The sequence below is a fragment of the Heptranchias perlo genome, unplaced genomic scaffold, assembly GCF_035084215.1.
Source record: "Heptranchias perlo isolate sHepPer1 unplaced genomic scaffold, sHepPer1.hap1 HAP1_SCAFFOLD_117, whole genome shotgun sequence".
NCBI lineage: Eukaryota > Metazoa > Chordata > Chondrichthyes > Hexanchiformes > Hexanchidae > Heptranchias > Heptranchias perlo.
The window spans coordinates 324681-352051 of record NW_027138396.1 but is presented as its reverse complement, the minus strand read 5'-3'; the positions used below and the strand labels follow the sequence as shown (position 1 = coordinate 352051).

General features: G+C 43.6%; 1 protein-coding gene across 1 annotated transcript; it reads left to right on the top strand.

The window, feature by feature from the left end:
* The first annotated feature begins 507 nt into the window (after positions 1-507).
* LOC137307988 (intestinal mucin-like protein) lies at positions 508-21769 on the top strand. Its single transcript, XM_067976959.1, has 11 exons — positions 508-613; positions 1095-1126; positions 1239-1416; positions 7088-7192; positions 7334-7374; positions 8369-8491; positions 8579-8677; positions 10238-10366; positions 10505-10544; positions 18697-18814; positions 21170-21769. The coding sequence occupies exons 3-11, from the start codon at positions 1293-1295 to the stop codon at positions 21402-21404; spliced, it is 1014 nt and encodes a 337-aa protein (XP_067833060.1). The 5' UTR covers positions 508-613; positions 1095-1126; positions 1239-1292; the 3' UTR covers positions 21405-21769.
* Positions 21770-27371: the final 5602 nt, after the last annotated feature.

The following is a 27371-nucleotide window of genomic DNA, read 5'->3' as shown; positions in this document are numbered from 1 at the left end:
GGCCCATATTATGAAGCATGTGTCCACGATGGATGTCACATGAGGAATGACACAATAATATGTTCCAGTTTAGCAATCTATGCTAAGATATGCAAATCTGAAGGAGGTATCTGTGTCAACTGGCGAGAACATACCAATGGATCATGTCGTAAGTAATTAAATCTGTCTTGATATGAATCTGGACTTTTTCAAACACGCATAAGTATGCAACATATCAAATATAAACACAAACAGTAAACGCTTGTACAGATTGAGGTTACTTGCTCACTTTCTCATGTTGTTTTATTCAATTTAATTCAAACAGTATATCACTGCCCTGCAACGATGGAGTATAAATCGTGTGAGCCAAAAGAACAGCCTACTTGTAGTTCAAGGTTTGTTGTACATATTGAGCAAACCATTCTCAATGACAACAATTGAAATGCTCTTTTTCTTTCATTCTCTCTCTCTCTCTCACTCCCCTGTTTGCTGTACATAATTAATACTCTTTCTTTAATGATTAGGTACACTGACAGGAATGTACCTAGTGACAAGAGTGATCATAATGAAGGTTGTTTCTGCCCAGATGGAAAGTTCCTTTTTGCACCATTAGACATCTGCGTAGACATCTGTGGTAAGCATATTTCTTTAGTAACAATGTCTACAGTATGTAGTAGGGTCACTGCCAAGCTCCAGGAGTCAAATACTGTGCAGAAGTCCACATAGTTCATCTGTGGAATTCCTGTAGCTCGAACTTGTTTGCTACAGCAATGGGGGAGGGATTTTATTTGCTTCTGAGAATTGCAGATGGAATTCTGCATGCTGGGGGTGATGAGAGACCGGTAATATATGAGGATAGAAGAAAATTGGAGAAAATAATCAAAGGAAGTACATTTCAATCATGTGGTTATTTTGTCTGATAGTCATGAGTATTACTGGTTGACTATCGAAGTCAGTGTTATGTCTCCGGATCAGCAATCATTTATTCTCTTCCTTCACTTCTCTTTGCCTGAATTTTATGTTTTCTTCATCTCTATTGATTATTTAGCTTTTAAAACGTTTTGGTGCAGTATCAGTTTGTAAAACATTAATTGTAATTTTTTTTAATCCACTAGAGTGCATAGGACCTGATGGAAAACCAAGACAGGTACATGTTCTTTAGATAAACAGATTATATCTGTTTCTACACTTAACTGTTATTAATTTCAGTTTTACGCTGCTTATAGACCTCCTAGCATGACTTTGTGCATTTATGACAGATTGGTGAAACATGGCAAAGCAATTGTCAGGACTGTTTCTGCAATAATGCAACAATGAACGTTGTCTGCAAAGCCCACAAATGCCCTCCATCGCCAGCAAAAGTATGCAACGGCCAAGGTTTTGTGCCAGTTGTTCAAAGAAGCCAACATGACCATTGTTGTACAGAAACCATGTGCGGTAAGTAAACATGTTGTACATTCCGCTGTGTATGAATATTTCACTGTGCAGTTCAGACATAAGATATTCCAGTCTCCAAAAACTACACCAAATATGTGTAGTGCTTTTGCCTATTTGGCCTAGAAAGAGGTTTTGTTTATTTATGTAATTTTTTTTCATTAAAAAGTTAAATTCAGTTCACAAAGGGTTAAGCCCCAGTGACACGAGCCAGCGAGGATGTTGATCAGGACAATAATTGGAATACCATATGAAACAGCCATAAAAATTTTGTAATCTCACATATGACATCAGTTTTGAGATAGCTGTCCGTACCTTTAATGCAAGAATTGTTTTCTTTCAACATGCAAAGAAAGGACAGAAGGGCTTCGCTAAATGGACAATGTAATTGCCAAAGCTCCCATGCCATCACAGGGGGTTTCTCATTGAAGGTGATAACTTTAATTGGCATTTCAGCAAGCCAATCTTCAATACAGACAGTTGAGGGAGAGGTCAGCCTTTGACTATTTCTTGAAGGAAAAATCAGTTTTGAGCAGTCTTAGTATGGGACATTGAGAGAGTTTTTTTTATTCGTTCATGGGATGTGAGCGTCGCTGGCGAGACCGGCATTTATTGCCCATTCCTAATTGCCCTTGAGAAAGTGGTGGTGAGCCGCCTTCTTGAACTGCTGCAGTCCGTGTGGTGACGGCTCTCCCACAGTGCTGTTAGGAAGGGAGTTCCAGGATTTTGACCCAGCGACGATGAAGGAACGGCGATATATTTCCAAGTCAGGATGGTGTGTGATTTGGAGGGGAACGTGCAGGTGGTGTTGTTCCCATGTGCCTGCTGCTCTTGTCCTTCTAGGTGGTAGAGGTCGTGGGTTTGGGAGGTGCTGTCGAAGAAGCCTTGGCGAGTTGCTGCAGTGCATCCTGTGGATGGTACACACTGCAGCCACAGTGCGCCGGTGGTGAAGGGAGTGAATGTTTAGGGTGGTGGATGGGGTGCCAATCAAGCGGGCTGCTTTATCTTGGATGGTGTTGAGCTTCTTGAGTGTTGTTGGAGCTGCACTCATCCAAGCAAGTGGAGAGTATTCCATCACAGTCCTGACTTGTGCCTTGTAGATGGTGGAAAGGCTTTGGGGAGTCAGGAGGTGAGTCACTCGCCGCAGAATACCCAGCCTCTGACCTGCTCTCGTAGCCACAGTATTTATATGGCTGGTCCAGTTAAGTTTTTGGTCAATGGTGACCCCCAGGATGTTGATGGTGGGGGATTCGGCGATGGTAATGCCGTTGAATGTTAAGGGGAGGTGGTTAGACTCTCTCTTGTTGGAGATGGTCATTGCCTGGCACTTACCTGGCGCGAATGTTACTTGCCACTTATGAGTCCAAGCCTGGATGTTGTCCAGGTCTTGCTGCATGCGGGCTCGGACTGCTTCATTATCTGAGGGGTTGTGAATGGAACTGAACACTGTGCAATCATCAGCGAACATCCCCATTTCTGACCTTATGATGGAGGGAAGGTCATTGATGGAGCAGCTGAAGATGGTTCGGCCTAGGACACTGCCCTGAGGAACTCCTGCAGCAATGTCCTGGGGCTGAGATGATTGGCCTCCAACAACCACTACCATCTTCCTTTGTGCTAGGCATGACTCCAGCCACTGGAGAGTTTTCCCCCTGATTCCCATTGACTTCAATTTTACTTGGGCTCCATGGTGCCACACTCGGTCAAATGCTGCCTTGATGTCAAGGGCAGTCACTCTCACCTCACCTCTGGAATTCAGCTCCTTTGTCCATGTTTGGAACAAGGCTGTAATGAGGTCTGGAGCCGAGTGGTCCTGCCGAACCCAAAGTGAGTATCGGTGAGCAGGTTATTGGTGAGCAAGTGCCGCTTGTTAGCACTGTCGACGACACCTTCCATCACTTTGCTGATGATTGAGAGTAGACTGATGGAGCGGTAATTGGCCGGATTGGATTTGTCCTGCTTTTTGTGGACAGGACATACCTTGTCCATTTTCCACATTGTCGGGTAGATGCCAGTGTTGTAGCTGTACTGGAACAGCTTAGCAAGAGGCGCAGCTAGTTCTGGAGCACAAGTCTTCAGCACTACAGCTGGGATGTTGTCGGGGCCCATAGCCTTTGCTGTATCCAGTGCACTCAGCCGTTTCTTGATATCACGTGGAGTGAATCGAATTGGCTGAAGACTGGTTTCTGTGATGGTGGGGATATCAGGAGGAGGCCGAGATGGATCATCCACTCGGCACTTCTGGCTGAAGATGGTTGCAAACACTTCAGCCTTGTCTTTTGCACTCACGTGCTGGACTCCGCCATCATTGAGGATAGGGATGTTTGCAGAGCCTCCTCCTCCTGTTAGTTGTTTAATTGTCCACCACCATTCATGACTGGATGTGGCAGGACTGCAGAGCTTTGATCTGATCCATTGGTTGTGGAATCGCTCCGCTTTATCTGTAGCATGTTGCTTCCGCTGTTTAGCATGCATGTCGTCCTGAGTTGTAGCTTCACCAGGTTGGCACCTCATTTTTAAGTACGCCTGGTGCTGCTCCTGGCATGCTGTTCTACACTCCTCATTGAACCAGGGTTGATCCTCTAGCTTGTTGGTAATGATAGAGTGAGGAATATGCCGGGCCATGAGGTTACAGATTGTGCTGGAATACAATTCTGCTGCTGCTGGTGGCCCACAGTGCCTCATGGATGCCCAGTTTTGAGCTGCTCGATCTGTTCTGAATCAATCCTATTTAGCACGGTGGTAGTGCCACACAACACGTTGAATAGTGTCCTCAGTGCGAAGACGGGACTTCGCGGTGGTCACTCCTACCAATACTGTCATGGACAGATGCATTTGCGACAGGTAGATTGGTGAGGACGAGGTCAAGTAAGTTTTTCCCTCGTGTTGGTTCGCTCACCACCTGCCGTAGGCCCAGTCTGGCAGCTATGTCCTTCAGGACTCGGCCAGCAGTGGTGCTACCGAGCCACTCTTGGTGATGGACATTGAAGTCCCCCACCCAGAGTACATTTTGTGCCCTTGCTACCCTCAGTGCTTCTCAACATGGAGGAGGATTGATTCATCAGCAGGAGGTTTCCTTGCCCATGTTTGACCTGATGCCATGAGATTTCATGGGGTCCAGAGTCAATGTTGAGGACAGCCCTCCTGACTGTATATCACTGTACCGCCACCTCTTGTGGGTCTATCCTGCCGGTGAGGCAGGACATACCCAGGGATGGTGATGGAAGAGTCTGGGACGTTGGCTGAAAGGTATAATTCTGTGAGTATGGCTGTGTCAGGCTGTTGCTTAACTAGTCTGTGGGACAGCTCTCCCAATTTTGGCACAAGTCCCCAGATGTTAGTGAGGAGGACTTTGCAGGGTCAACTGGGCTTGGTTTGCCGTTGTTGTGTCCGGTGCCGAGTGGTCCGTCCGGTTTTATTCTTGTTATGATTTTTCGTAGCAAGATTGTAGAGCTGAGTTGCTTGCTAGGCCATTTCAGAGGGCAATTAAGAATCAACCACATTGCTGTGGGTCTGGAGTCACATATAGGCCAGACCGGGTCAGGACGGCAGGTTTCTTTCCCTCAAGGACATTAGTGAACCAGATGGGTTTTTACGACAGTCCAGTAGTTTTATGGCCGCCATTACTGATACGAGTATTTTAATTCCAGATTTTTATTTATTTAATTGGACTTAATTAATTGAATTTAAATTCGCCAGCTGCTCGTGGCGGGATTTGAATTCATGACTCCAGATTTTAGTCCGGGCTTCTGGATTACTCGTCCAGTAACATAACCACTATGCTACCGTCAGAAAGGTCTTGCTTTTTCTCCAGCCAGTGAGACTCTTGGCTGAGGCATGAATGCATGTGGCCTATAATGGGAGAGGTTAGTGCTAATAAGTTCAGGGACTGCTAACTTGTAAAGTGAGTTCAGCCTGTCGTGGGGCAAAGTCACATATTTTATTATTTTGATGGAACAAGGAGCGATAAGAAATAGGTAAATCTCACTGTGTAAACTGTATTCTACTCATTCATCTATCATCACTTTGTTAGTTTACAGTCATGCTTCATCTTACTGGTGTGCTTTTCAGTTCACCTTCTAAAAAGCTAGGAGAGAACATGAGCGAGCATGCAAGATCTTAGTATCCAGTGCACACAATGAGGGATCTTATTGTTACTGTACTCAGGTCATGGTAACCTATAACTAGATAGGGCAGTAAGTGTGTTCTCCAAGTCACAGGGGATGTTAGGTCTGTTTATGTTAGTAAATGGTGAAGTGAGAAAATCTCTACCAAAGAACCGAAAATTAGTAACAATCAGCAACATGACAAAATGTTACGACCTGCAACAGGGCCTCCAAAAGGATGCAACCGGAGCAAATTTTCTTCACTATTTTATTTATTAATAAAGAATAAGGCAAACATAAAATTTCACTGGGAACAAAAACTTACTCTGCCATCTTTCTAAAATCTTGTCCAAAAGTCAGAAATGGACAAGGTTATAAGTGTCAAAGTTAAACTACCTTATGTTGTCAGAAGTCTTGGCTCACCATCTTTTTCTGTCTATACAATCACTATTTCAAAACAGGTCACCTGATATTACTGTATCAAAACTGACAATCTCAACCCACTACATCAAAACTGATAACCTGAACCCACTATGTTAAAACAGATAATCTGGTCCCAGTACATTATAACAGATAGAAATAAAGCGTCTTTCACAAACTCAGGATGTCCCAAAACGCTTTACAGCCAATGAAGTACTTTTAAAGTGCAGTCACTGTTGTAATGTAGGAAATGCGGGAGCCAATTTTCATACAGCGAGGTCCCACAAACAGCAATGAGATAATGACCAGATGTTGTTTGAAGGATAAATATTGGCCAGGACAGCAGGGAAAACTCCCCTACTCTTCTTTGAAATAATGCAATGGGATCTTTTACATCTACCTGAGAGAGCAGACCGGCCTCGGTTTGTCGTTTCATCCGAAAAACAGCACCTCCGACAATGTCGGTCTAGATTTTGTGTTCACAGTCCCGGGTGTGGGACTTGAACCCACAACCTTCTGACTCAGAGGTGAGAGTGCTGCTACTGAGTCACAGACACTGTAACAAAGAAGAATGTCATAATGTCTGGTTTGTAAGACCTTCTTTGGAATTTGAATTGCAGTATCCTCTACATACCAAGACTCCACTCAACCATCCTATAATTAGTCTGTAAATGTTAAGTCTTTCTGATGTATTTAATTTGTGGCTGTTAGAGTTAGGATTCTGCCTCTTCTGGGAAAAGAACCTGAGACATCACCTCAGGGGACATGCCTTTTATACACTTGGGACAAGAATATAAACAATCCCCAAATCACCATGTCACTTGGATCAAAATTTGTTAAGGGAAAGCAGCCTAGTTTTTCCCTTTGTCACCTGAGCTTACTCCTGGGGTACGTGGAGATGCTTCCATTAAGGAACAAAGAAGACCTTGCGAGGCAGCCTATCAAATCTTGCTCTTTAAATTCTTTTGGGCTCTTCAGGTAACGCCATTGAATTATAACAATAAGTTCATGATTCACAGCAGTATTAGAAAGTGACATTTCATTTAACCTGCATTGAGACCTCTCATTAGTCTCACTGAGGATCATTAGTAGCGAGCTGAAAGAATAACTACAAGCTTTTTAACCTGTGTCCATTTTTGTTCATTCAGAATGTAATCTAATCCACTGCCCCACTGTGAAATTTGATTGCAAACCTGGATATGAACCAGTGTTCCATAGTCATGAAGACAAATGTTGCCCAGATTATACATGTGGTAAGTGTTGCATTTCTCTTTAATCCGAGGTGGGTAATATTTTACTGTTGCCACCTTAACAATTTGGAGCAATAAGCTTACATCCTGTACCTTAGCTGTAAATGACCTATTGAATTTAATGGCACATTATTCTATTTGCAGAGCCAAAGCCAGTGTGTGTGTACAATGATACTGAGTACAAGGTAAAGATCTTTGGGATATTTTGAGATTATGATTTGTGGTTTCACACCTATTAATCATTTTGTTCAGTGTATAGTTTTTATATTTCTATCTTGTTCTTCAAATTTTGACTTCAAGAATTTCTGAAGATACAAATTCATTTAAAGTCAGAACAGCACAAAATGAATAAATAATGTGAAAATGTTGTAACAAGTGAAACTGGAACAGTGCACTTTTATTTTCATTGCAATATTAATTTACTACAACAAAAAAAACAGGATTTGATTTCAAATAAATGAGTTAATAACTGTGCTAAGGTAATGCACAAATGGATTTCAAGCAAAGGCACGATGAAATGCACTACAAGATGAAACTAAACCTCCACAGCTTTAATTAACTTTACTGTATAGAATCTGACCATTCCAATGTGTAAAAAATCCAGCACAACTTTAAAACACTTCTCAATTGTAACTGACCTAAAGAGGGATATACTTGCCTTGGATGGGGTGCAATGAAGGTTCACGAGATTGATTCCTGGGATGAGAGGGTTGTCCTATGAGGAAAGATTGAGGAGAATGGGCCTATACTCTCTGGAGTTTAGAAGAATGAGAGGTGATCTCATTGAAACATATAAGATTCTAAGAGGGCTTGGCAGGGTAGATGCTGAGATGATGTCTCCCCTGGCTGGAGCGTCTAGAACTAGGGGGAATAGTCTCAGGATAAGGGGTTGAACATTTAGGACTGAGATGAGGAGGAATTTCTTCACTTGGAGGGTTGTGAATCTTTGGAATTCTCTACCCCAAAGAGCTGTGGATGCTCATTCATTGAGTATATTCAAGGCTGAGATTAATAGATTTTTGGACTCTAAGGGTATCAAGGGACATGGGAATCAGGCAGGAAAGTTGAGTTGGGGTCGAAGATCAGCCAAGATCTTATTGAATGGCAGAGCAGGCTCAAGGGGCCATATGACCTAGTCCTGCTTCTATTTTTATGTTCTTATGTTCACCTTTTTTCCAGCCAGGTATGACTATTCCACAGGACCCATGTAAGAATTGCAAATGTACCAATAAAGTGGATCCATCAACCAAGCACAACACTATTGAGTGTACCAACATGAAGTGTGATTCTCACTGTCCACTGGTGAGCATCTGACCCACCTATCATTAAAGATTCACTTTGTAGTTGGTGAAAGGAGAGTAATCATCAATTTTCTGTGTTTCCCCACAGGGCTTTGAGTATAAGGAAGTGAAAGGACAATGTTGTGGAAATTGTACCCAGGTTGACTGCATAATTGAGATGCCAAACATGCCACCAATAATCCTTCAGGTATGCATATTACATTTTGGAAGCAAATCACCATAATGATCATCATCTACTTAATACATTCAGGGGTTAGTTTTGAATATGATGTTCAGCCATTCTATTGTGTAAAGTGACTACTTGAAATATTTAGTGGATTCATCCTTGAACCACATCATGAACCGTATCATAACTCAAAAGAAAGAAGTTTGTTTGAAATTGTCAAGTGGCTTTGTTCAACAAAAAGTGAAGATTTAACCAAAGGAACTGAACTGTAAAAAAGAAAAACTTACACCATTTGGATCAAGTGAGGAGCAAGTTGATGGGTTGGGAAAAGATGCTATGTAAAGATTTGGAGAAATGAATATTGCTAAGGGCATTGGGTGGGTATTTCAATTTAAAAGGCTGATTTCTCTACTGCAAACGATCGCAGAGTGAAACCAGCCTATTTGAAAAAGGCACTTAATTTTGGAAATTCATCAGGTGGTACAGTTATCCCACTTATGTTGCTGTAGCAAGTTTCCACGCCCAATCTAAAGGGGCACTCCAGATGCACTGTAAATAGTGCGGGTGGCCTCCTGAATCATGTAAAGAAGTCCCTTGTACCCAGCATTGCTAAGGCACAAATGGTGAGAATTATGCCATATGATGTATTTCCTTTATTTACATGGTATCATAATATACCTGTCCATTTGTGAGTGGGCTTTTTATGAACCCACACCTAAATTCTATGCAAAACCAAATTTCTCCCCCTGTCTGCCCATATTACCGCATTCCTTTGGTGATTTGGGGGAAGAAATTCTGGGCTCACCAATGAAGTCATTTGGATTAAGCAGCAAATGCCTCCAATGAACCTATCTTGACCAGATATAATTCCCCCTCCCAGAAGTATCAAGCCCTGAGTAAAACTAGAGAATGTATTTAATAAAGTCAATCAACCTTTTAAGCATCCAGATTCACACCTATTTTACTAGTCTTGTAGTCAATGTAGACTTTAACAAATTACGACATCCCTTTTCTGTGTGTGTTATATATGAGGATTAGTTCAGACTTTTAAAATCCTTTTTATTTTGTGACATGTTACACAGAACAGATACAATATGGACTGATGGAGTGTATAATACAATTACAATGATACATATATGTTAAATGGTTCAGGTAAATAAATTAACTTGCTTCTTGGCATTTAGCATCTGAAGGCCAGGATGAAAGGTACTTGTTATACAGTGGAAAGTTTTTATAATTCTTCATAGTACATTAGTAATTGTGGCTTTGATTATTAGAACAAGTCACGATTTTACAGTTTAGGATGAGTTCACAGTCATTGTATTAGAGTTTCTTGTATGAAAGGAAAAATGAATCATCTCCTTTGATGTTCAGCGTGAATTTCAAGTTTTTGTCTTGCAGAGTTTGTGTTGCTGTGATTATCTTCCTAAAGTGCCTTGGGACATTTTTCTATGTTAAAAACACTATATAAATGCTGTTGTTTTAGTAGCTATAGTAGTAAAGATCGATGCACTGTCAGAGTCCAAAGCTCCAAAATTTTTATTTGCCATTGAAAACTTTTCCTTTCCTATTATTGCACAGCCTGGAGCTATCATACCAGATTCAAAGAACAACTGCACTAAATACGAGTGTGAGAAAATAGGGCCTCACTTCGTTCCAAACATCTATAATCAATGGTGCCCCCATCTGGATCATGATAACTGTGAGCCTGTGAGTGCAAAACAATTATTTATTAATTTTTTCGAATAAAAGGAACAAAATCTGTTCTATAAAATTAAACGACCAGAGGTTTTGGAGGATTTGTGATTTCAAATAAGTTTGTTTCTAATGGGTTATTCTCTGTGACAGGGAACAATACACATGGACTCAGATGGCTGTTGTCAGACATGTAAGTAGTATATTTAAACAATTATGAAATCTCTCTGTGACCGTCGTTGTGGCTCTGAATTATGATTCATTCAAACAGTTGATAGCTGCTAATTCTGGTGGAAGATGAATTTAGTCAAGTGTCAGCCATGGCTTAGTGGTAAGCACTCTTACCTCTGAGTCAGAGGGTCGTTGATTCTAAGCCTCATTTCAAGCCTTGGGTAAGTAATTTAGGTTGACACTGTGGTGCTGTCACAAGGGAGTACTTTATTGTCAGAAATATGGGGCACGATTTTTAAAAAATGCGGATGCATTGGGGGCGGGGGGGCAAAAGAGGTGCGGGCAGTACATAAATCTAATTAAGAATGAAGGCAAGCGATTTCAACGCTGCCTCAACGTGTTTCCCGTGCTGTGTGAAAATGCCATGATGAAGGAGTCGTGTTTCAGCTGGCAGCCATTTGGACATTTAAATCTCTGTTTGAGAGATGGGGATAAAAGGTGAGTTATTGCAGCAGGGCACTCAGTTCTCTCAGACAAACTTTTAGCTGGGAGATCTTCGTGTTTAGACTGAAAATTCTTGGTTTCCACTCAGAATTGTTCTGTTTACACATATTTACCAACTTTTCGGACCCCCTCAAACTGACACCAACAAGATGGGGGCCCGATGGCTGCATTCACCAGTACATCCGAGGATGAGGAACATCACCATCTTCGCCAGGCACGGCGTGCATTTCCACCACTTGTAGCTCCACAACACAGTGCTGCGCCACAGGCACCTGCACAAGAGCACAGAGGGGAACAACAGACGGGCATCGGCGCAGGAGGCACTACCATCGCAACAGGGTCTACAGACCGAGGCTGAGCTTCCTGGACCTCCCTGAGGAGCAGTGCATACAGAAGCTGAGAGCGAGTCGCCAGGTGGTCGCAGACATCTGCAGCCTCCTTCATGCCGAGCAGCTCCCGGCTGGGCCCGGCAGCATCTCATTACCCGTCGCTGTTAAAGTGATTACTGCCTTCAACTTCTTTGCCTCCGTATCATTCCAGGGTGCCACCAGTGACATCGCCGGGGTCTCTCAGTCGTCTGCCCACAAGTGCATAAGACAGGTCACCGATGGCTTGTTTCGCAGAACCTCGCAATACATCAACTTCCCCATGGACAACCTCAGCCAGACGGAGAGGGCAGTGGGATTCCCCTCTGTGGCTGGCTTCCCACGGGTGCAGGGTGCAATTGATTGCATGCAGATAGAAATCCGAGCACCTCCACATGAGCCAGGAATGTTCATCGACAGAAAGGATTATCTCTCGATCAACGCTCAGCTCGTTTGTGACCACTGCAAAAGATTTCTTCACGTGTGCGCCAGATTCCTTGGCAGCTGCCATGATTCGTTCATTCTGAGGGAATCCAACATCCTGGGCCTCTTCCACGCACCGAACAGCCTTAAGGGCTGGCACCTCAGGGTCAAGCGATACCCCCTGCACATGTGGCTCGTGACACCTCTGAGGAACCCCATCAGTGAGCAATAGTGTCGATACGACAGCCACATTGCCACCAAATCAGTCATTGAACATGCGATAGGACTGCTGAAGATGCGATTTCGGTGCCTCGATTGTTCTGGGGGGGCGCTTCAATACGCACCAGCAAGAATGGGTCACATTATAGTAGTGTGTTGTATCCTGCACAACATGGCACAACTGAGAGGGGTACCGGATGATGAGGCCCCATGCCCTCATCCACCATCTACACCTGCAATGAACATTGAGGAGGAGCAACAGCAGCAGCAGGAGGAGGAGGATGACGAACCCTTGGGCAGCGAAGCGGCTCACCTGGCTGCTCATGAGGCCAGGGAGTCACTCATACGTGAATGCTTCTCATAAGATCACAAAGTGAGAATAGTCCAGTCCTCATACCATCTGGAAAGAGCAGCCAACACCAGCAACCCCCCCACCCCCACACAAACAGTTCTGCAACTACACATCCACCCACTGTAAAGTCACCCATTAGGTCGCATCAAGTCTCACCTTTCATGATAAAGCACGTGAAAGGGCGCCATCACAAAAGGCAGTCAAGAATGGGCAAGACGTGGCAGTAGAGGTGAGAATGATAACATTTAATGTGACTTTATCAAAAAACAAATATAAATGAAAAAGTGACAGTCTGTGCACGCCCTTTGTGATCACAAAACCTTAGCCTTTCTATTCCTACTACTTCCACATGGGGCATCCCCTGTGGCTGCAGCAGAGGTAGTGGCAGGTTGCTCATGTCCATGCCCGGACTGCTTAGATGCTTCTGGCCTACGCCACCAAAAATTTCTCCACCTGCACCTGTACAGGGACAGACTCGGCCACCCGGAGAGGAGGCAGCATTGCGGGTATTGGTTGAGAGGAGAGCAACGGGTGAGTCATGGGAGCGCTTTGACTGGTGTCCCCACTTCCATGTCCCCTTTTGCCATCATCCCTCTCCTGGACCAGGCCCACATCACTCCTACCACCTCACTGGAGAACAGTTTGGATCCCTCTGTACCGCAGCATTTTGTAGTATTTCTCCATTCAAATAATATTTTGCTTTTTTATTTTTCCTCCCAAAGTGGATGACTTCACATTTTCCCACACTATATTCCATCTGCCAAATTTTTGCCCATTCGCTTAACCTGTCAATATCCCTTTGCAGACACTTTGGGCCCGATTTTAGCACCCACTATCGGGTGCATTCCCGGCGGGGGGCCCCCGAAAATCGCGAAAACTCGGAGCAGGACCGGATCCCGCCTCGATCCCGCCCACTTCCGGGTTCCGCGCTGACGTGCGGGGGTGCGTGCGAAGCCCCCGCTGGTGGGAATCCCGCAGGCAATTAAAGCCAGCGGGATGCCACTTGACAATATTTATCTAGCTATTTCAGCTGTCTTATTAGGAAGTGTGGGATTTTACCTGCACCTGAGACTGTTTCACATACTGGGGGAAACAGTCTCACTCCAAACGGACGTGTTGCAGCCAGCAGCCTGTGGCAGCTGCCAAGGTGCACTCCACGTGGGGGGGGGCGGGGGGGGGTGGGGGAGACCCTTCACCAACGCATCAGGCCACTCCATCAGATAGGGCAACGCTTGCCCTCCACCACCCCCCTCCAAGCCAGAAGATACACCGACATGGAACCGCAGCCCCAGTGCGAGGAAACACCTACCTACCATGCACAACCCCTCAGACCAACACCTGCCAGATGGGGGCCGCCTCGACATCCTCGGAGGACGAACAGCATCACCAGCCCCAGCAGCCTCGCAGTCCACGCCGTCCGCCTCAGCGACGTGCAGGCCCCCAACACGGTGCTGTGGCACACCCACCTGCACAGCAGGAGGGAGGGCAACCGCAGAGAGAGATGCATCGCAGGAGGCACTACCCTCCGCACAGGGTCTACAGACCGAGGCTCAGCTTCATGGACCTCTCCGAGGAGCAGTGCATACGGAGGCTCAGAGTCACTCGCCAGGTCGTCGCCGACATCTGCAGCCTCCTTAATGACGAGCTGCTCCCGGATGGACCAAGCAGCATCTTCTTACCCGTCGCCGTCAAAGTCACCACTGCCCTCAACTTCTTCGCCTCCGGATCCTTCCAGGGTGCCACCGGGGACATCACCGGGGTCTGTCAGTCCTCTGCACACAAGTGCATAAGGCAGGTCACCGATGGGTTGTTCCACAGGGCCTCGCACTACATCAACTTCGCCATGGACGAGCGCAGCCAGATGGAGAGGGCGGTTGGTTTCCATGCTGTGGCTGGCTTCCCACAGGTGCAGGGTGTAATCAACTGCACCCACATAGCAATACGGGCACCTCCACATGAGCCAGGGCTGTTCATCAACAGGAAGGGGTATCACTGCATGAACGCCCAGCTCATCTGTGACCACCGCCAGAGATTCCTACACGTGTGCGCCAGATACCCCGGCAGCTGCCATGATGCCTTCGTCCTCAGGGAGTCCACCGACCCGCCCCTCTTCCACGCACCCAACACCGGCAACGGCTGGCTCCTCGGCGACAAGGGGTATCCCCTGCACACATGGCTCATGACACCTCTGAGGAACCCCATCACCGAGCCGCAGCGTCGATACAATGACAGCCACATTGCTACCAGGTCTACAATTGAGCAGGCCATAGGGCTGCTCAAGATGCGCTTCAGGTGCCTTGATCGTTCTGGGGGAGCGCTCCAATACACGCCATTCAGAGTGGGACGAATTATAGTTGTCTGCTGTGCCCTGCACAACATGGCCCAACAGAGAGGGGTGCCGCTGGAGGAGGCCCCATCCACACCCGCCACCCACATTGAGGACGACGATGAGGAGCAGGAGGTGGAGGAGGAGGAGGAGGCGCGCGAGGATGAGGAACAACCCATGGGCCGAACGGCTCACCGGGATGCTTGCCAGGCCAGGGAGGCACTCATATGTCAACGGTTCTCCTAGGATCAGACAGTCTGAGGCGTTCACATCTCATCACTTGCACAGATTGCCATTTTGAAAATGACCCTTTTATCCTGACTCTTTGTTTTCTGTTAGTTAGCCAATCCTCTATCCATGCCAGTATATTACCCCCAACACCATGAGCTCTTATGCAGTAATCTTTTATGTGGCATCTTATCGAATGCCTTTTGGAAATTCAAATATACTGCATCCATTGGTTCCCCTTTATCCACCCTGCCCATTACTTCCTCAAAAAACTCTAATAAATTTGTCAGACATGATTTCCCCTTCTTAAAACCATGTTGACTCTCCTTGATTGTATTATGAGTCTCCAAATGTCCTGCTACTACTGCCTTAATAATGGATTCTAGCATTTTCCCAATGACAGATGTTAGGCTAACTGGTCTATAGTTACCTGCTTTCTGGCTCACTCCCTTCTTGAATAGGGGTGTTACATTTGCAGTTTTCCAATCCGCTGGGACCTTTCCAGAATCTAGTGAATTCTGGAACATTACAACCAATGCATCCACTATCTCTGTAGCCACTTCTTTTAAGACCCTCGGATGCATGCCATCAGGTCCAGGGGACTTGTCAGCCTTTAGACCCATTAATTTACCTAGTACTTTTTCTCTAGAGATAGTGATTGTTTTTAGTTCCTTCCTTCCCTTTGCCCCTTAATTTTCTATTATTATTGGTATGTTATTAGTGTCTTCTACTGTGAAGACAGATACAAAATATCTGTTCATTTCCTCTGCCATTTCCTTGTTTTCCATTATTATTTCCCTAGTCTCATCCTCTAAGGGGCCAATATTTACTTTTAATATACTGAAGCTCTTACTGTCAGTTTTTATATTTCTTGCCAGTTTACTCTCATAATTTATTTTCTCCCTCTTTATTATTCTTTTAGTCATCCTTTGCTGGTTTTTAAAGTTTTCCCAATCTTCGGGCTTACCAGTAATCTTTGCCATGTTGTATGCTTTTTCTTTTAACTTGATACTATCCTTTACTTCCTTAGTTAGCCATGGTCGGTTCACCCTTTTTGTGGAGTCTTTCCTCCTCACAGGGATATATTTTTGTTGTGAGTCATAAAATATCTTTTTAAATGTTTGCCACTGCTTAGCCACCATCATACCATCTAATCTGTTTACCCAGTCCACTTTAGCCAACCCTCATTCCTTTATAATTGCCCTTATTTAAGTTTAATACAGTAGTTTCAGACCCAAGATCCTCGCTCTCAAACTGGATGTGAAATTCTATCATGTTATGATCACTGCTTCCCAAGGATCCTTTACTTTGAGATCATTAATTAATTCTGTTTTGTTACCCATTCCCAAATCCAAAATGGCCTGTTCCCTGGTTGGTTCCCCGACGTATTGGTCTAAGAAACAGTCCCTAATACACTCTATGAACTCCTCCTCAGGGCTATTTTTGCCATTTTGATTTGTCCAATCCATGTGAAAGTTAAAATCCCACCGAGGTGTGAGTATCTGTGCTGGTGGGTGGCTCACTAAGATGTGACGGTGCACCCTCAGAGGCCGGGAGCTACTCTGAGGAATCGCTCTCTCCCTTCACTGCGGTCTGTAAGAGAACAGAAGGCAATATTAAGCATCATCACTGATGTGTCATGTTGCTATGATCATATTGAGGTGTTCAACATGCCAGTCATTCTTAACATCAGTTCATGTTGTGCGTGAGGAATGTTAAAGTTGTGTCACCAGACGTTTGTGGGGTGCCAATCTCGGCATCCCCGACGGACAGGCACTCGAGGATGTGGCTGATCTGCAGGGCCTCCTCCTCTGCCTCTATGAGGACCACTATTTGTTGTGGCCCCCCTCCAGTCCTCGCCCTCTTGCGTGCATTTTGCGCTCTCTTCTAGAAGGGGAGAAAGTACAGACATGTGAGTGAGTGATGGTGAAGTAGTCAGCCGATGAATGCATTGCTTTGGGTGAGACTGACCGTGAAAGAGGTGCATCAGAGGGTGAGTATCAGATAGAGACATCACATTGGATCAGGATTGGGGTGAGTGGTAGTTGTGAAGTTACAAATGGGGAGGTGTGGAAGTGCTTAAGAAGTGCAGGTAAGTTGACGATAAGCTTTCAGTGAGTGTGAGGAGTGATGTGATGGAGTAGCTTGGCTGTGCGGAATGGTGTGGGGGGGTGGCGGGGTGGTGTGCGACACAAAATGCAGGAGAATCAGTAAGTATACTCACTTTTGCTGACCTAGTTAGGTCATTGAAACATTTCCTGCACTGGACCCAAGTGCGGGATATGTTGCTCCTGCTGGTGACCTCTTCTGCCACATTGAGCCTGGCCTTCTTGATGGTAGAGGCAGGGTGCTTCCTCCTGTCGGCCGGGTAAAATAATTCTCTCATCCTCCTCACCCCGGCCAGTTGCAGCTGAACTGAGGCATCGCTGAATCTTGGAGCAGCCTGGCCCCTGTGCTGCTCCATTGTGTCTCCTTGCTCCAGCAAAATCCAATGGAGCAATGACCCTTTAAATCTAGACGCTTCAGTTGACAGCAGGTCATGCAGGTGCACAGTCCACCCCCTGCGCAGCTTTCGGACAGCAAACCTGGAAACAAGATTAATGGCCACTAATTAAGTTGCGATCGCATGGGGAACATCAAGTTTTTATTATTCGGGTTATCCACACGCACAGTCACCCCCCCACCACTGCCATCCCGCCGGCCTTTTAAAATTGTGCCCATGTTCTTTCAGGTGAGGGATTAAACCTATCCTATCAGGGTAATGGAAAAGATCCCCTGGCATTATTTGAAGATGAGCAGAGAGTTCTCCTGGTTGCCTGACCAACATTTATCCCTCAACCAACAACACTAAAACAGCTTCAGTGGTCATTCATGTTATTGCTGGTGTAGGATCTTGCTGAGCACAAATTGGCTGCCACGTTTGCCTCTAAAACAATAATGACTACACTTTAAAAGTAATTAACCGACTGTAAAGCAATTTGGGCTATCCTGAAGATGTGAAAGGAACTATATAAATGCAAATTCTATTTTTATTATTAGCCACAACTAAGCAAACATCAGGGCCCATTTAAGTCCAATATATATGAACCACTTTTATCTCTCTTTTCGTGACTTGCAATTATCAGGGGTGACATATACGACAGTGTGACATTTACAGGCAGAACTCTTTTAGAAGAAGTTTTCTTTATAACTAAATTACAGCTGAGCTGGTGCAGATCTATTTCAGTAAGTGACAATCACACAGCACACAGTTAATGAATAAAAGGTAAACTGAAATACAGACTGGGAATTATTAATAAAATAACAACCATAGAAATACATAGGTGGGTTTAACAAAAAAGGGTCGTAAAGTGGGGAAACTGATACTCCAGATGTTATGGTACAATTGGAATCAATTGGAACTGCTTCCTTTGATGGATACTGTCATTATTGGTCTGATTGACAAGTGTCATCTCCATTGGCTTATCGCATCCCCTTTAAACAGAGTGTGTGCTATAATTGTCAGTACTCTCATGTTTATGCTTTAAAGGCCTTATTAGAACACTACAGAGGTGAAATATTCATGAGAAAGATTTGGAAAACTCCTACCTTTTAAGCCATCCCAAGGTCCTCATTGCAACAATTACTGTGACTTACTTACATTTCTATTGTACCTTTCGTTTTGAATCATCTGTAGCCTCTGTACAGGAATTTCTTCCTTTCAAGCTTCAAATCGTTGGTGACAATGTCCTGAGCTCAATTATGATCACATTTGCAGGTATTCCAAAGGCATGTAGCATTTCACAAACCACAACCTACATCAACCAGCATGGATGTCGATCTGCACAAAAAGTGACGATGACTTATTGTGGAGGACGCTGTATGACCTATTCTATGTACGTATACAAATCATGTTTTGCCCATAACTGTCTACACGAGTGTATAGTTGTTTTATACTTAAATTGTCTTCTGCCCATTAGTACTGGAGCCTATTCTATTAAATATATAATCAAAAGCAAGACATCTGATGGGCTAAAAAGAAAAGTCTATCTAGAAATGAAATAAATATACTTCAGGTAAAGAAGTAATTGCAGTATCTGCATGTATGTAAAGACATAAGCCTGAATTTCACACTTGCAAAAAAAAAGAACTGCATCTGGGAGAAGCACCAATGAGAGAGGAGCGAAGCCTGAGAGAAACATCAGGGAGAGAAAAGGGGAAACTGAGAGAAACATGAGGGAGAGAAAAGGGGAAACTGAGAGAAACATCAGGGAGAGAAAGTGGGAAACTGAGAGAAACATCTGGGAGAGAAAAGGGGAAACTGAGAGAAACATCAGAGAGAGAGAAAGAGGGAAACTGAGAGAAACATCTGGGAGAGAAAGGGGGAAACTGAGAGAAACATCAGGGAGAGAAAGGGGGAAACTGAGAGAAACATCAGGGAGAGAAAGGGGGAAACTGAGAGAAACATCAGGGAGAGGGAGAGGGGAATCTGAGAAAAACATCAGGGAGAGCTCTTAGTCTGAAAGAAACATCAAGGAGAGAGCTCTGAGTGTGAGAGAGACATCAGAGAGAGAAAAAGGATTCCGAAAGAAACTTCAGAGTGAGAGCAATGATTCTGAGAGAAACATCAAGAAGAGCATGGAGTGTGAGAGAAACATCACAGAGAGTGCAGGATGTGAGAAAAACATCAAGGAGAGAGCACAGAGTCTGAGAGATACATCAGAGAGAGCACAGAGTCTAAAGAAACGTCAGAAAGCGAGAGAGTGGAATCTGAGGGAAACATCACAGAGAGAGCACAAGAGTCTGAGAAAAACATCAGGGAGAGAGGGGTAATCTGGCAGAACTTGAGAGAGAGTCAAATATTCGGAGAAACATACAGTGGGAGAGAAAAGTCCAGTCTTGGTTCCATTGTTAGTCTTGTATTGTGCATCTGTCCTTGAATTGCTTCAAGTTTACTGATTGCATCCAAACAACTAGCGCGGTCGGGAGGCAGGGAAAGAGCTTACCAGGGCTGAAACTAGTCAACTGTTTCTCTGGTCTGGAATGTGAGGAGTTGACTGATGAGCATTCTCCGCAATCTATTTCAGAAAGAAACAAGAGGGTTGGTAGACACTGTGGGCCAAGGCCCCATGGAGCATAGGAACCTGGGAGCCAATGAGGCAGGTGCTATTAATGGGGGACTCTAAGATCAGAAAGTTAAGCTTGTATGTAGGCAATTTTAACCTTCACCGCTTGGGCGGTAAACTGGCGGAAATTAAATGAAAATCGGACAGGTTCTATAACAGGCAGGCGATCCGCTTCACCAATTTACCGTCCAAGCGGTGAAGGTTAAAATTACCTTCTACGTCTTTGAGCATGACTTGGAGCCCAGAACAATATGCTTATCCTTGAAGATAAGGCGAATGACATCAAAGAGTGTGCAAATGATGGGTTGTTTGGGGAGGAGCCAGTGGCCCTATTCCACGTGGAAGCTAACTACAGTGCGCAGACACAGGGCCAGGACTTTCCTCAGAGTCGCTCATGCTCTGCTGCTGTAACTTCGTTGAAAGCGTGGTGGAAAACAGGTTTACGCATGTAAACAGGGTTTCTGCTGCACTTCTGTTGAGCAGGAGCAGCCCTGTGGAAATTCCAGACCAAAGTTTTTAACATATTATTAATCAGTCTGTCGCAGCATTGCGCACAGGGAGTCAAGCCCAAGTATGGTCTTCAGGTGAAGCGGGACTAGCAGTTGGGGGAAAGTTGCACCAGTCCTCATTTTGACGTTATACCTCTGTCCTTATTTTCATACATTTCCATTATAACTTTCTATGTCCACATTTATAATAAAAACAGCCTATTTAAACTTGTTATGCTGCAGTTGCATCCTGGTGCCAGTCAGTCCTTAGTTTAAAGTCATATGCTCTTTCCTAATTTTTATATTACCGTTATAAATTCCTGTGTCCTATGTCCACATTTATAATGGACTTTAAATTAAATGCATTTTAAATTTGCCACGCTGTAATCACACCCTCTCATCACTGGTGATGCTGCAGTGCCTCCACTGAAGAAAGAGAGTCATTACAGCATGACAAGTTGACATAGGCACTTACCATTATAAACGTGAAAATAGAAATTTATCATGGAAGAAGTTGACAGGAAGTGCATGCACGTCTATTATTTTGAATATAATACTAGTCAATGGATAGATCATTTATTTGTGTATATCTTGAAGCCAGTATTCTAAGTAATGTTTCCTCTTGGTTCTATGACAGATATTCTGCTGAAGCAAATATGATCTCACATAACTGCACCTGCTGTCGGGAGTTAGCGACCAGCAAGCAAAATATCACGTTACTTTGTCCAGATGACACAGCAATTGAGTTCACCTACACCTACATAACAGACTGTGGCTGTGTATCTACGAAATGTGAAGAACCCACCAAGCAGTTGCCGGAGCCTCCAGCTGATAAGGTGGCCCCCAGTAAATTGAAGAAGAATAAAGGTTAGAAAGTATAGAAAGTATAGAGCTCTTAGATACCCACATAAATGGGAAAATTCACTAAAGCTTTCAGTCGAATTTTAAGACAAGTGATGATATGAGCAGTGAATGCCAAGGACACTGTTTCTACCTCCTGTAAAGTAAATGCTGTAATGTACTTTTTTCATAATTTCTTGTTCTTGTGTCCAATTCAAAAGGGTCCACTAACCTAGATAGAGATGAAAGGTGTACTTCATCTTCCCTGGGACACAATCCCATACATCAGCCTGCTGAATGACATGGCGGCACTGTTAATCACTGCCTACAGCTATACAATTGTAAACAATTTTACAACACCAAGTTATAGTCCAGCAATTTTATTTTAAATTCACAAGCAAGAATTTAAAATAAAATTGCTGGACTATAACTTGGTGTTGTAAAATTGTTTACAATTGTCAACCCCAGTCCATCACCGGCATCTCCACATCATTACAGCTATACAGTTAGATTAAAAACTGCAATCTGCTATTTCAGTTCGGTTTAGTTTGTGTCTTGTTTTGATGGCAGTGTTTCTACCTGTTGCTTTGTAATTAAATGTACTTGTAAGAACAACTGAAAAGCTGTATTGGCAAGAGTTTCAGAGCTGTGGTGGTAAATGTCATATAAAAATGGAGTTTCCAGCAACTCCACATGCAGTCACTATCACAATAAACTGCCTTGAATTGCTACTCTACATGAGGATGGCCATTGCAATGAGGGCCATAATTAAGCAGCACTATGTTAGAATCTGGTACTACATGGCCCGCGATCTATGACTATCCCTTTAGGTTGCTGGTAAATTAAGTGTCATCTCACCCTTGCTTTCCATGCTGGGTATTTCTGCGTGCTTTCTGATTACAAGTAATCCTTGTCTCTGAGCTTTACTGTGAGCTCTTCTATTCGTCACAATAATAATGGTCAATAAAGGCAAATCAACTGCATTTGTTGTCTGAACTCTCATTAATTGACTTGTTTTAATTCTGTGACATCAAGCCTACATTCTATTTGACAGAGGGTTCAATGTGAGCAATACGTCATGGAACCTACCAGGAAACGGGCTATTTTAGAGCTTGTATTATGTAATGAGACAGGGTTAATTAGTAATCTCACGGTAAGAGATCCTCTGGAGAAGAGTGATCATAATATGATAGAATTTCACATTGAGTTTGAGAGAGACATACTTAAGTCAGAAACTAGAGTTTTAAACTTAAATAAAGCCAATTACTTAGGTATGAGGGGCGAGTTGGCTAAGGTAGATCGGGAAATTAAATTAAAGGGTGTGAAGGTTGAAAAGCAATGACAAACATTTAAAGAAATATTTCAATATTCTCAACAAATATACATTCCACTGTGAAATAAAAACTCCACGGGAGAAGTGATCCATCGTGGCTAACTAAAGAAGTTAAGGATAGTATTAGATTAAAAGAAGAGGCCGATAATGTTGCCAAGAAAAGTAGTAAGCCTGAGGACTGGGAGAGTTTTAGAAACCAGCAAATTGATAAAAAGAGAGAAAATAGAATATGAAAGTATGCTAGCAAGAAATATAAAAAACGGATTGTAAGAGCTTCTACAAGTATGTAAAAAGGAAGAGAGTATCAAAAGAAAACACTGGTCCCTTAGAGACTGAGACAGGAGAAATTATAATGGGGAATCAGAAAATGGCAGATGCGTTAAACAAATATTTTGTATCTGTCTTCACAGTAGAAGACATAAAATACATACCAGAAATAATGGGGAACCAAGGGTCTAATGAGATTGAGGAACTTAAAGTAATTAATATCAGCAGAGAAAAAGTACTTGAGAAACTAATGGGACTAAAAGCTGATAAATGCCCTGGGCCTGATGACCTCCATCCTAGGGTTCTAAAAGAGGTGGCTGCAGGTGGATGCATTGGTTGTGATCTTCCAAAATTCTCTAGATTCTAGAATGGTCCCAGTGGATTGGAAGGTAGCAAATGTAACCCCGCTATTCAAGAAAGGAGGGAGATAGAAAATAGGGAACTACAGGCTAGTTAGCCTGACATCAGTCGTTGGGAAAATGCTGGAATCCATTATTAAGGAAGTGGTAACAGAGCACTCAGAAAATCATAATATGATTCAGCAGAGTCAACATAGTTTTATGAAAAGGAAATTTTATTCAAATTTTTTGAGGATTTAACTAGCAGGGTAGATAAAGGGGAACCAGTGGATGGCGTATATTTGGATTTTCAAAAGGCATTCGATAAGGTGCCATATAAAAGGTTGTTACACAAGATAAGGGCTCATAGGGTTGGGGGTAACATATTAGCATGGATAGAGGATTGGTTAACGGGCAGAAAACAGAGAGCAGGGATAAACGGGTCATTTTCAGGATGGCAGGCTGTAACTAGTGGAGTGCCACAAGAATCGGTGCTTGGGCCTCAGCTATTTACAATCTATATTAATGACTTAGATGAAGAGACCGAGAGTAATGTATCCAAGTTTGTTGACGATACAAAGCTAGGTGGGAAAGTAAGCCGTGAGGAGGACACAAAGTGTCTGCCAAGGAATATAGACAGGTTAAGTGAGTGGGCAAGAAGGTGGCAGAAGGAGTATAATGTGGGGAAATGTGAGGTTATTCACTTTGGTAGGAAGAATAGAAAAACAGGATATTTTTTAAATGGTAAGAAACTATTAAATGTTGGTGTTCAGAGAGACTTGGGTGTCCTCGTACAGGAAACATAAAAAGTTAGCATGCAGGTTCAGCAAGCAATTAGGAAAGCAAATGAAATGTTGGCCTTTATTGCAAGGGGGTTGGAGTACAAGAGTAAGGGAGTCTTACTACAATTGTACAGGACTTTGGTGAGACCTCACCTGGAGTACTATGTACAGTTTTGATCTCCTTATCTAAGGAAGGATATACTTGCCTTAGAGGCGGTGCAATGAAGGTTCACTAGATTAATTCCTGGGATGAGAGGGTTATCCTATGAGGCAAGGTTGAGTAAAATGGGCCTATACTCTCTGGAGTTTAGAAGAATGAGAGGTGATCTGATTGAAACTATAAGACCAAGAGGGGGCTTGACAGGGTAGATGCTGAGAGTTTGTTTCTCATGGCTAGAGAGTTCAGAACTAGGGGGCATATTCGCAGGATAAGGGGATGGCCATTTAAAACTAAGATGAGGAGGAATTTCTTCACTCAGACGGTTGTGAATCTTTGGAATTCTCTACCCCAGAGGGCTGTGGATGCTGAGTCATTGAATATATTCAAGGCTGAGATAGACAGATTTCTAGATTCTAGGGGAATCAAGGGATATGGGGATTGGGCAGGAAAGTGGAGTTGGGGTCGAAGATCAGCCATGATCTTATTGAATGGCGGAGCAGACTTGAGGGGCCATGTGGCCTACTCCTGCTCCTATTTCTTATGTTCTTATGATCAACATTAGATATGTACAATAAAATAATGATCTTTTTATGAAGTTTAAATCCTAGGCTACTGAGCATATCAAGAGAGATTTTGTTTTAACCAGACATTTCTGTTGGGCCAAGTACAGCAATAAATTAAAAACACTCTTCTTTCAGCTGTGGACATTAGGTTTACAAAACCCAAACTCTGAGATTGGGTTTTCCTGCTGGCTGTAAGGAAGGGGCTGGAACTACTTCATAGCTCGACTGTTTCGTTACTAGGTTCAGTTCAGAGTGCTATAGTTAGCTGGACAAATAAAAGAGATTATTGAAGCATGGAAAACAGGTTATCAATAAATAAAATCCAGGCCACATGCCTGCCTCCACCCTCTGTCCGGTTTTGAACTTGACAAAAGATGCCAAACCCTATCATGCACAATAACATTTGTATTTTAACTGTTAGAAGCTACTCAACAATAAAGCTGATGTCAAAACACATGACTTAAAACTACATCCCACACCCAACAAATACATTCTTCTACCAGCTGTTAACAGAGAGAGAGACAAAATGTGACAGTTCAATTCAAAAGCAAAGAGAATGAAAGTGAAGTTTGCCAACAGCTCAGCTGCACTAGCTATGCTGTGCTGTTAGCTGCCAATCAAATGTTATCAGGATTATCCCTGCAATGCTGGTTTTCTCCATCATAGGCCCGTCTCCCAAATACATCACCATGGCAGTGGGGAAGGAAGAAGGGGGTCTGGAGTTGCCAGTTTGCAGCACTCTGATATTATGATGTTGCCAACAATAGAACTTGAATGCTTCCCAACCCATTTGCTGGCTTCAAGACTGTGTCCTGTGAACCTAGCATTTGAGCTTCTTAACATCTTGTTATCTAGCAATTCTTCATCTATAAATGAACTATTTGAACCATTAATAACCTCTGAAAAGTTAGTCATTCCCCATTTCCCAACGATTGATATTTCACTATTATTTTAAAATGCTTTAATTCTTACATTTGCCTTTTTTGTAATGTATTGCATCTACTCCTCTTAGTTCAAAGTCACTTCATTAAAATTACCTGACAATTGAAAAAATTGACTTTAAATTGTCAGGAGATGACTGTACATAAAGATCCTAACTGAAGTGGATTTGTGACAGTTCCATTACTGTTCCTAGCTTATACGAGTCCAAATTGCTCAGTTCAATGATGCTTGCTGATCTCACTCTGAGTGAGATAAGGCTGGCTGACACAGCAAGAAATGTCATAAAGATGCACTGGGAAAGCTGTCCTGAGATTAGGGTTAAGTCACATTGTTGGGGAAATATAGAAGTTAGATTTGCTCTGCATCGAACCATTGCTATAATTGACCTGGAATGCTTAATGGAGCAGTGCAGAGGTAGATTTACTCTACATCTAGCCCGTGGTGTTCCTGACTAAGGAATCCTTGATGGGAGTAAACAGATCCTTACTTTGCATCAACCCCTTGCTGTACCTGGCCTTAATGGAATAGAATATTGGGAGTCTCATCCTCTGTTCAACCTGTGCTGTACTTGACCTGGGAATGCTTGATGGAACAGTGTAGAGCTAGATTTACTCTGCATCTAACCTGTGCTGCACCTGACCGAGAGACGTTGATGGAACAGTGTAGAGGGAGCTTTTCTCTGTATCTAACCCGAGCTCTGCCTGTCCTGGGAGTGTTTGAAGGTATAGTGTAGAAGGAACTTTACTCAGTTTCTAACCCGTGCTGTATCTGCCTTGGGAGTGCTTCATAGAATCATAGAATCATAGAAGTTACAACATGGAAACAGGCCCTTCGGCCCAACATGTCCATGTCGCCCAGTTTATACCACTAAGCCAGTCCCAATTGCCTGCACTTGGCCCACATCCCTCTATACCCATCTTACCCATGTAACTGTCCAAATGCTTTTTAAAAGACAAAATTGTACCCGCCTCTACTACTGCCTCTGGCAGCTCGTTCCAGACACTCACCACCCTTTGAGTGAAAAAATTGCCCCTCTGGACCCTTTTGTATCTCTCCCCTCTCACCTTAAATCTGTGCCCCCTCGTTATAGACTCCCCTACCTTTGGGAAAAGATTTTGACTATCTACCTTATCTATGCCCCTCATTATTTTATAGACTTCTATAAGATCACCCCTAAACCTCCTACTCTCCAGGGAAAAAAGTCCCAGTCTATCTAACCTCTCCCTATAAGTCAAACCATCAAGTCCCGGTAGCATCCCAGTAAATCTTTTGTGCACTCTTTCTAGTTTAATAATATCCTTTCTATAATAGGGTGACCAGAACTGTACACAGTATTCCAAGTGTGGCCTTACTAATGTCTTGTACAACTTCAACAAGACATCCCAACTCCTGTATTCAATGTTCTGACCAATGAAACCAAGCATGCCGAATGCCTTCTTCACCACCCTATCCACCTGTGACTCCACTTTCAAGGAGCTATGAACCTGTACTTCTAGATCTCTTTGTTCTATAACTCTCCCCAACGCCCTACCATTAACGGAGTAGGTCCTGGCCCGATTCGATCGACCAAAATGCATCACCTCACATTTATCTAAATTAAACTCCATCTGCCAT